The sequence below is a fragment of the Diabrotica virgifera genome, chromosome 7 (assembly GCF_917563875.1).
Source record: "Diabrotica virgifera virgifera chromosome 7, PGI_DIABVI_V3a".
NCBI lineage: Eukaryota > Metazoa > Arthropoda > Insecta > Coleoptera > Chrysomelidae > Diabrotica > Diabrotica virgifera.
In genome coordinates this window covers 129,454,092-129,464,283 of record NC_065449.1, presented here as the reverse complement: position 1 = coordinate 129,464,283, position 10,192 = coordinate 129,454,092, and the positions used below count along the sequence as shown (strand labels likewise).

The following is a 10,192-nucleotide window of genomic DNA, read 5'->3' as shown; positions in this document are numbered from 1 at the left end:
TGCCGTATTCTGGAAGATATTTAAATTATATTTCATTCCGTATAAATATTTTCCATATCTTAACCCAACGGTTATTAAGTAAATTTAAGAACACTTTTTGTTTGAATCTTTGAATCGCAATTACAAACAATTAAATGTAATGGCTACTTTGACGAAAACGAGCCTATTGTACAAAAATATGTAAAAATGGGTATTTACAGAATAACATGGAATTTATATTTACAGAATAACATGTGTATTGAGAATATTTACATGGAATTGTAGAGATTTTAAATATCTTCCATTATAGAGAATAGAATATCGAGTTTGTCATTTAAAATAAGAACACTCTGTGTGATTAAATGATAATAATGTAAATTTTATTAATGAAACTATCTGATATTTAAGTATATTGGCGGTGTTGATGATGTGTTGTACATAACCACGACATAGGTATTTAATTCTAATTTTTAAAGTTTACAAATTAGGAAATCTTTAAATATTTAAAAAATGAAGGGAGATAGGTATAGGAAACCCTAATAAGAATTAAAAGCTAAGTAAATTTTATACGCAATAGACTAATAAGATACAGGGTGTTCCATTTAAAATAAGTAAGTTATTACAGCTTGAATTTGTTAATAGAACAATCTAATATTTTGACCACCCTGTAAAAAATAGGTATAGGAAACCCTAATACAAATTGAAAGCTAAGTAAATTTTCTACGCGATAGACTAGTAAGATACAGGGTGTTCTATTTAAAATAAGTAAGTTATTACAGCTTGAATTTGTTAATAGAACAATCTCATATTTTGACCACCCTGTAAGAAGTTTTGTTACAATAAGCATCTGTTTAAGTATGCTAAATAGTCTGTTATTAAGATCCAAGAAATAATTTGTTACTGCTTCTTAGATTCGTAAATATTTATTTTTCTCTAAAACCTTACATTTTTATAAAAATCTAAATAAATCAAAACACCCTGTATTTAGGTATAGGGAACCCTTATGAAAGTATAGCTTATTTTTTAAGGTTAATTCAATAATGTCATCAGATATAGGGCATTCCATAAGAAAAAATATAACTTTGATATACCACTCTTTCTTGGAGCACCCTGTATAATTCACATAATTTTTAGATTGTAGTATTAAAGGCCGTGTATATTTCTGTGAAGAAATTTTTTTAAAATATCAAGTGGTTTTCCGTACAGAGACCGAGGCGAATAAGATGAACCACCCTGTATATATATATATATATATATATATATATATATATATATATATATATATATATATATATATATATATATATATATATACGTCTTCATATCAAGGTGAGATCCGACTAAATCGAGGACAACCCGAGATCCACCAATAGGAACTTAATTATTGGAGTATATTGTTTATAACTATCTTTATAATTAAAATATTAATCATGGCACACTTAGAGGGGAAAATATTTTTAAACTTAAATTTTTCTGATAAATTTACAGCGAAACGAGATCCGTAGCTGAAGAGGGAAGGGGAAGACTTATATACGAAATTTTAGATATTTACCGATCAACGCGAGATCACACACTGATGCCAGCTCTAAAAAGTATTAGTCAAGCGACCAGAGCTCGTGTTGTATTGCATATTTCCCACGATATACAGACAAAGAAGATAGATAATGTACATAGTGGGCGGAGTCAATGACGGCAGCAACCCAGTTATCTCGAATTCTTTATGTAACTTTTAAGTATCGCTTCTTTCGTGTCTTCAACGTCTACCGTGGTATTCTTTAAATTTTGAATTTATTGTGTATAAACTATATCTAATACCCTCTTCAACTATTTAGATTTACCTTTCAGAAAGTCCCTTAGTTTTGTTACATACATAAGGGTGTGAAAAAGAAAAATACTTCACAAATAATAACCATTTAATAATGATAATTTGCAATACAATATTTTAAAACTATACATTACTATTATTAAAAAACACTTACTACGCAACAAAAATGTAATTATTATATTCTTAAATGATACAAATTGTTACAAAATAAAATTAAATGATTGCTTGTTTTAAAAATACATTAAAAAAAGTACAAATTTTTATAATTATTAAAATTTAAAAAATAAAATAACTCAAGTAGTTCAGAGAAATAAGATTTTTCTCGTGACACATCCGCCTCCAGGCCGAAACCAAATTTTTTGAGTAGTATGGACATCTATATTAATAACCTTTATGTTTCCTGCAGCCGATTTTGATGATATACATAGTTATAAACAAATGAAGATCAAAAAACGATAAATTTTCGCTTTTTTCGTCTATTACCAAAAAGTTAAGCATTTTAATCAAATTTGGGAGTAAGAAACTCATAAACCGTATAAAAAGCTTCAATATAGCGTTCGCTGGATATGTCTATCCTTATTGGTTGCTTAGAAAATTGCATAATAAATCATAAATTTTGAGTTTTTATAAAGATTATTAAGGTATGTAAAAATTAACTTAGAACCTTCTTATTACACGGAACGCTGAGACTTCTTGTGCTTAAATTATATTTTAAATTTCAAAGCAATTGGTCAAATAGTTTAAACATTGTTTAATTTGTTTATCCCAAATTCATTTTTTTTGCAACGCTATAAGTCAGAAAATTATGAGGTTACAGTAATACTTCGGACAGTTTATGAAAGAAGAACATTTATACTATTTTAAATAAAAATTTACTATTAAATGTTTTATTTACTTTTTTTTTTTTTTTTTTTTTTGGGAGGTGAGAATCTTCAAAAGACCGTCTGGGAAGGTGTCCCAGGTGTGTCGGATTCGATCCGTCACGCTTCACCGTGCCGAACCGCCTACCGACTAAACTCACCTCCTCTTCCTCCAGCCGACAGGTCTGGAACCGCTCTTGGCGAGCATGTCTGACCCGTCGACCTTACTCATAACTCCCCCCGGGCACCCTCTGCGTGCACTCCGTAGATTAAGCGGCCACCCAGCCGCCCCGTCCCGCACACACCCCGCACAAAGACCGGTTGGTGAAGACGACCGTCCCTTGCAGCCCATGTGCGGGTGGGGCGACCGGGGTGCCCCCAATCAAACATGAACTAGCAAAAGGATACCAGTCGACAGTTACGAGCAACTCCAAACATTCGTGCTTTCATCAATTCGCACTCACACTCATACCCATTCATTCTACAGTTAAAAGGAAGCAGTCAGTGAGGTTGGGTGTAAAAATCCTCCCCCACTACCTGATACAAAACAAAAAACAGACTAAAACAAGACAAAACAGAAAGTAAACAAAACAATACAAAGGCGGTCAGCATGGGTTAGATGTAAAAGGTCCTCCCCCTGCTGACTACCGCTTACAACACGCAACACATTTGAGTAATAAAATTGATTTAAAATGATAAATATTGTATAAATAAGATTGAAGAAGTAAATAAGAAGATAAAACAAGATAAAATAAATAAATAAATAAGTAAAACTAGTTAAAATAAGACAGACAGCGCAGGTTGGATGTAAAGGATCCTCCCCCCACTGGCTGCCATCTGTGACACAAAAATAAAAACGTTAAAAAAATAAATAAATAGACGGTCATCCCGCTTGCAGTCGCCTCTCTTTCTCCTCTTTGTGCTTCATTGTCTTCGTGACAAAAGCAATGATCAGGTCGAAGTCTCTCTTGCTATTGATAGCTTTATCAATTAGCTCGTGAGGCTCGCCTAGAGGGGATCCCAGTCCCAGCTGCAGCTCGGTACGTCCCGCCTGGTATGCAGGGCACACGAAGACGACATGCTGCGCGTCATCCACTACTCCACACTCAGGGCATAGATCGTCCATGGTTTTCCCTATACGATGAGTAAACTTCCTGAACGATCCATGTCCCGTCAAAAATTGTGTGAAATAGTAGCTGACGCGACGATGCCGGCACTCGCACCACCTCACCACATCTGGAATCAGGGATCTCGTCCAGGCCGCCTTCTCGACTTCGGCTGCCCATTCCCTCTGCCACATCTCTAGACTTCTTTTCCTTTCTTGTGAACCTGAACCTATTGCCCCGTTGCCCCTCTGGTACATTCGGACTCTTTCTCTGGCCAGGATGTGCACCGGTACAGACCCAGCCACCACCTGTAAGGCAATGGTTGATACGGTTCTATACGCGCTGCACACCCTGATCAGAGGTTTCCTTTGTGTCCTAAGAAGCACGTCTTTATACTTTTTCATTCGAAGGACCTCGTGCCACACTGGGGCTCCGTATAAAACTATGGATAAGATGGATTGTGCCATCACTATTCTCTTCTGGGATCCAGGACCCCCTATATTTGGCATAAATTTATTTAGTATAGAGGTCCTTTCTTCTGCCTTCAGACATGCTTCTTGTACGTGTTGTCCGAATTTAAGCTTGTCGTCGAAAATAATTCCGAGGTACTTAACCGTCTTTTGGGGTCTTATTACAGAGCCTTTATATCCAAATATTATGTCATCTCTCTTTCTTGGTCCCCTCAAGATAATGGATTCTGTCTTCTCTACTGCTAACTTTAGATCATTTCTCTCTATCCAATCTGCGGTCTTCTGTATTGCTTCGTTTACTTTTTGTATTATTCCCCTATTCATGTCGTCTTCGACCAGTAATGCTAGGTCGTCCGCGTATGCAATCGCTCTCACTCCTCTCTGCCTGTTTACTTCTAGTACCCCGTTGTATAGTATATTCCAAGGTAAGGGTCCCAGGACTGACCCCTGGGGTACACCCGCGGTCATTTCTTTCTTCTTTTTCTTCGATATGCATACGGTTCTTTCAGATAGGTAGTCCTTTATTATGTTGGACACATACTCTGGAGCCCCAAATTCGACTATTCGGTCTACTATGTGACCCCAGTTTGCTGAATTAAAAGCATTTTTTATGTCCAACAGAACAAGGACCACCTATCTTTTTTTACTTGCTTTAGCCGCGTCCCTTATCCAGGTCGCGGCATCGACTGTCGATTTACCTTTTCGAAATCCATATTGTTGATTTGATAGCACTCTTTGATCTTCCAACACACCCTCCAGCCTCTTCTTGATAAGCCCTTCGTAGAACTTACCAAGGCAGTCCAGAAGGCATATTGGCCGATAAGAGGCTGCTGAATCGGGGGGTTTCCCAGGCTTTAGGAGTAGAACTAAGTTCGCTTCCTTTAAGTCCCTGGGAAACTCTTGCTTCTGCAGTAGGTCGTTGTATATTCTTCTGATCAAACCTGGTTTCTCCGTTGCTATTATTTTTATTGCCTCTGGTGGCAGCCCGTCAGGGCCGGGAGCTTTCCCTGCCTTCATCTCCTGACCAGCTATTCTAACTTCCTCTTCCGTGAACTCCTCTACCATCGTTGGAAATATCTTAATGAAATTTTGATGATCCTTGGTAGGAAAGAGGAGCTCAGCTGATTCCATCCGCTGGTCTTCGTCGAGTCTATATGGGGCGATTATTTTCAGCGTCTTCATAGTGATCTTGTACGCATCGCCCCATATATCTTCGTCCAATGCTTTTATCAGGGTCTGCCACTTTTCTTTTTTCTCTTGTTTTATTTTTTTATTTAAAGTTTTCTTTAGATCTTTATATATTTCCTTGAGCTCGAGGCTGCCCTGGCTTCTCGTATAATTCCTTCGAGCTCTGAGGCATCTCTCCCGTAGACCTTCTATCTCATCCGTCCACCAGTAGGGGGATCTTTTCTCTTCACGGTGGCCAAATTTGCTGCACTTTGCAGTGCTCTTCTCAGTTGGCCAAGGTCAGAAATCTCTTGTTCATTAATTTTCCTGACCTCCGATAGGTACTTGGTTTTGTTAAAATAAATCTCCGTGTGTCCTATCGGCCGCCTTATTCCCCCTTTAACCTTTATTTCGCATTGTATATACCGGTGGTAGGTGAATAACTGATCGTCAAGGACATCCCAGCCGTGCACTCTCCTGGATAGCCCTTCACTCGCGAACGTAATATCAATGTGTGTTCGGCTGACCCCCCTTACGAATGTTGGTTTGTTATTGTTTAATACTTGGAGGCCAGCCTGGGCTATCCATTCATTCCATATTTCCCCCTTTCTGTCGTTTATGGGGGCACCCCACAACCTCGATTTCGCGTTAATGTCCCCGGCGATCATCACTTCTTTTTCGTTCGTGGCGGCGCTCATTATTTCATCTACAATTGCTTTGTATCTTATCATAGGGATATTTGGGGACACGTAGCATGCCAGCAGGCTGAAATCCCTCAGTTTGATGAGGATATGATTTCCTCCCTTGACAATACCACGCACCCCCAAACCCCTATTTCTAAAGAGCACCGCCACATTCTTCCCATTATCCTGGACCCAACCACCGGCTGATGTTATTTTTTTGTTCGGTTCCGGGACGATGAGCAAGTCTATTTCTAGCTTGCAGGCTTTTGCGTGGACAAGGTCGTGTGCTCGGCGTGCCCTGCCCACGTTCACCTGCAATATCCGTATACCAGGTTGATCCTTGAGGTCCACTTTGGTTCAGTTCCCAGAGGTCGTTTCTGCGTCGGACTCACGTCTTTCGAAAAAATTAAAAAGCATAAAAGCTAAAACAAATAAATAAATTAATATAAATAAAATAAATAGATACGGTATATAGATAAAATATGTAAAAGTAAAAGAATTCAATAAATAAAATTGGTTTAGTAAAATTGAAATAATAGAGTAAAATAGAATAAATAAAATAAATAAAATAGATAAAATAAATTTTAAAGATATAAAATAACACCTAGGTGGGCTGTATATGGGCCCACCTTCGTTTTCCAGGGAGTCTATTTTATGTTTGGATAGTTCGTTTTAGGGGTTCCCCTCTCCTCCCCTGCCGTATACAAGGGCTCGGTACGACGGACAGGCCATCCTGTCCATCCTATGCCCTTCTTCTTTGCATACCGAGCAGTACGGTTTATTACCGCAGCTTGCAACGGTATGTCCCGTTTGGAGACAATTATAGCAGCACGCCGCCCTGCTCTCTTCCTTGCACTCGTAAGTGTTGTGCCCGAACTTTAGGCACTTAAAACACCTAACTGGGTTGTGTCTCTCCATTATTGGACACACAACCCACCCTATTTTTATTGAGCCGTACCTCCTCAGCTCTTCCGCTATGGAGGGGCGTACGGCTATCGTAGCTACCTGCTCCCCATATCTGTTTGTTCGTAGAACCTTGACTTCTATCTCTCTCTCAGGAACGCCTGTATAGCTCTTTATCATTTTCTTTAGAGTTTCCTCACCAACCCCGGGGTCCAACCGCGTAATCGTGAAGAAAGTCTCTTTTCTTCTGATTGCCGTGTCCATCCCGTTCATTTTGCTGTCCAGTTCAGCCCTCAACTTCTCCGCAGCCCCTCTTCCCTTTAACTTTACAAGGAGATCTCCCCCATTCGTTCTTTTTAACTTCTCCACTTGTAGACCGATTTTTCCAATGTCGATTTTTTCTCTCATTTCGCTAAGAACTTCGTTATATTTTTTCCCCCCCATCTTTATAAGGAGGGCTTCTTCTTGTTCTGACTTCTTCTCTACCTCGAGTTCCTTCCCTCTTACTATCATCTCCCATGAGATACTTTCCCTCCGCCCCACATATTCGAGGGCTTTCCTTATGATCTCCTTGTTAAGGTCGTTACCGGCTACGACCCGTACAACCTTTGGTGTTTCATCCATCTCTTTCTTAATTTTAGTTATAGCCTTTTCTGCTAGGTCGTATATATCGCCACCACTTTCTTTTTCTATTCCAGCGACGAACGTGTACCAAATTGTTTTTTTATTTTCTTTCCTCCTAAAGTTCTCAAGGAATTTGATTTCTCCCTCGTTCACTTCCTCTAGTGTTTCTGCCAGGTCCTCTCCCACGTCCTTTATTATATTTTCTACCCCCTTGTCCTTCGCATCCTTTTTTGTTACTATCAGACATATTTTCTTCTCGACCGTTTCTCGTAACCCCCCTTGTTCCCAATTTGTCTTTATATATGCTTTCTCCTCCCATTTGCTATTACATATACTCATGAAGGTTTTTTTTCCTCCCCCCATGTTTAGAGCCCTTTTAATTTTTTCTTGCTCTTCTCTCTGTCTTTCTTGTTCCACTTTTAGCTTGCAGTGATCGCATTTTACTTCTTGTTGTGTTTTTTCGGCTATACTGTCGTCTTCTTTTTTGTTGTTAGTGGATTTTATGACCCCTAACAGTTTTTTTAATTCCGTATCCATCTCCACATTTTCCCCCTTTTTTTCGCTTAGGTTAGTAAATATCTCTATTAGTTTTGTATTTAACTCTTCGAGTTTCCTGTTTATTTTTTGTTGTTTGGTTTCGTTAGGAAACTTAATACTCTCTTCCAGTCTCTCCCTCTTCAGATCATTTATTCTCTCTAGACTGTCCCCTTTCCTTTTCTTCTTATTCATGGTTTCATCATCAAGCAAGAAAGAGGCTAACACCCTCTCCTGAATATTTTGCCATCCTTTTTCTATTTTTTCCACTTCCTCTTGTGATCTTTCCTCCCCTATCTCATCGTCATCATTTTCACTGCTTTCCAGCATTTCATCCCCTACTAGTGTCGACTGTTTTGGGGCAGTCGACCTGTTCATCTTCTGTTTCTTTTTATGTGAGTTTATGAGCTCCTTCTCAAAACTGTTCATTCCTTCTTCCCATTTCAAGTCGTCAGGCGACTGTTTTTTCCGATTCTCATTTTCCATATCCGTTCCATTGTCCGTGTCTCGCCGATGGTCGTCTTCACTCACCCCCGTCTGTTCAGAACTGTGTTTATTGGTACTCATATAAATTCCCACGAGTTGGGACGTACTATACGTCTGGCGCGGCAGTGCGCCCTTACCACGCCAAGGCTTGGTTACTTCGGGAGGTCGCCAGGTATCCCGAAGGGATCGTTTGTGATGCTCTAACCCTCGCATCTCTCATATCTTTGGCACGATGCCTTCCACCGTGATAGTGGGGATTGTTTTATTGAGGTTTACTCCTCTAGGCTTTTTTTCACGGTTGCCTCCGGACGCAGTGGCAGTTTGTATTCACAGGCTACCTGGAGTTTCCGCGTAACTGCTGCCTCCCCTGTTACGCGGGATTTGGAATGGATGTGTGGTGGGGTAAGACATGTCGGCTACTCGTAGTGGGTATGTCGAAGAAGTTTTCGAATAGAAATTTGTGATCAGAGTCCGATGGCGGAGCCCCCCGCACACTGCTTTGGGGCCCCCCATCGACCCCCGGTCACAATGCTGAGGTGGACGAGATTAACTTTTAGGGATTAGAGTAGCCGTAGGGAAGTTGGAGGGTGATATACATCTGCTGAAGGCGAAAGGCGTCGCAACTGCTCGCCTCAGTTGCGACGCCTTTTTAGCGTCCAGCGGCGGTGTCCGGCGCTCACCCGGTGCACAGTCGCTGGACGCTGGGACTGTCCTTGGTTTCACCGGTCGTGCTCCCCTCACAACGTTAGGGACCACGATCGGTTACTCGGCCCTCCCACCGTCGTCGAGGTAGAAATACAATCCCAGGGAGGGTAAATGTTTTATTTACTAGTAAACAAAAATTGATATAACTCTATTTGTTGTGACTTTTTTCCAAACATACGGCCGTAGAAAAAATATTGTTCCTAACTCATGCAGAAAGTGTCTTTCCGCAATATTTCTCTTAACAGAAAAAAGTCAATGTCTAAAAACAGAGATTTCTCATTAATGAGCGAATTAAAATTGGGACGAGAGGAATGAACCGTTTTGATTGAAACACTTATTAAAAAGTCGAAAACATCATCGAAATTGGCTCAAACATTAGTTGATCCTTCTATACACATGTTTTTTTAAAGTGTTGCAAAAGAATATATAGTCAGGCTATATATTCGTTGGTGTTGTTTCGCGATATGTACTTTCTTCTAGATATTATGAACTATAACTTAACTAATTTGTGCCTTGTGCTGATGCAGAGTACAGGTTCAGACCTGTCCAAATAAGTTATTACAAAAGGCGGTATCCCAATTAGAATTGGAAATATAGTTATTTTCCTAACAAGTGCAGAAAGTCATACTTTTCCGCACGCGACTGCAGTTTGACGAACGACACGAAGCGGGAGTTCGGCAAGCAGTCGAGTGCGGAAAAGAGACTTTCTGCAAGAGTTAGGAACAATATTTTTTCTACGAGCGTGAAAAAATTCTACTTTTGCGCACGCGTTTTAGTTTAGCAAGTTTTACTTTTCCGCACGCATTTTACTTTTCCGCACGCCTTTTACTTTTCCGCACTGAATTTAGAT

General features: G+C 39.8%; 1 protein-coding gene across 1 annotated transcript; it reads right to left on the bottom strand.

The window, feature by feature from the left end:
* Positions 1–6,762: 6,762 nt before the first annotated feature.
* On the bottom strand, positions 6,763–8,718 carry LOC126888602 (golgin subfamily A member 6-like protein 22). The gene has a single exon (XM_050656957.1). It carries the CDS (start codon positions 8,716–8,718, stop codon positions 6,763–6,765), a length of 1,956 nt encoding a protein of 651 aa, XP_050512914.1.
* Positions 8,719–10,192: the final 1,474 nt, after the last annotated feature.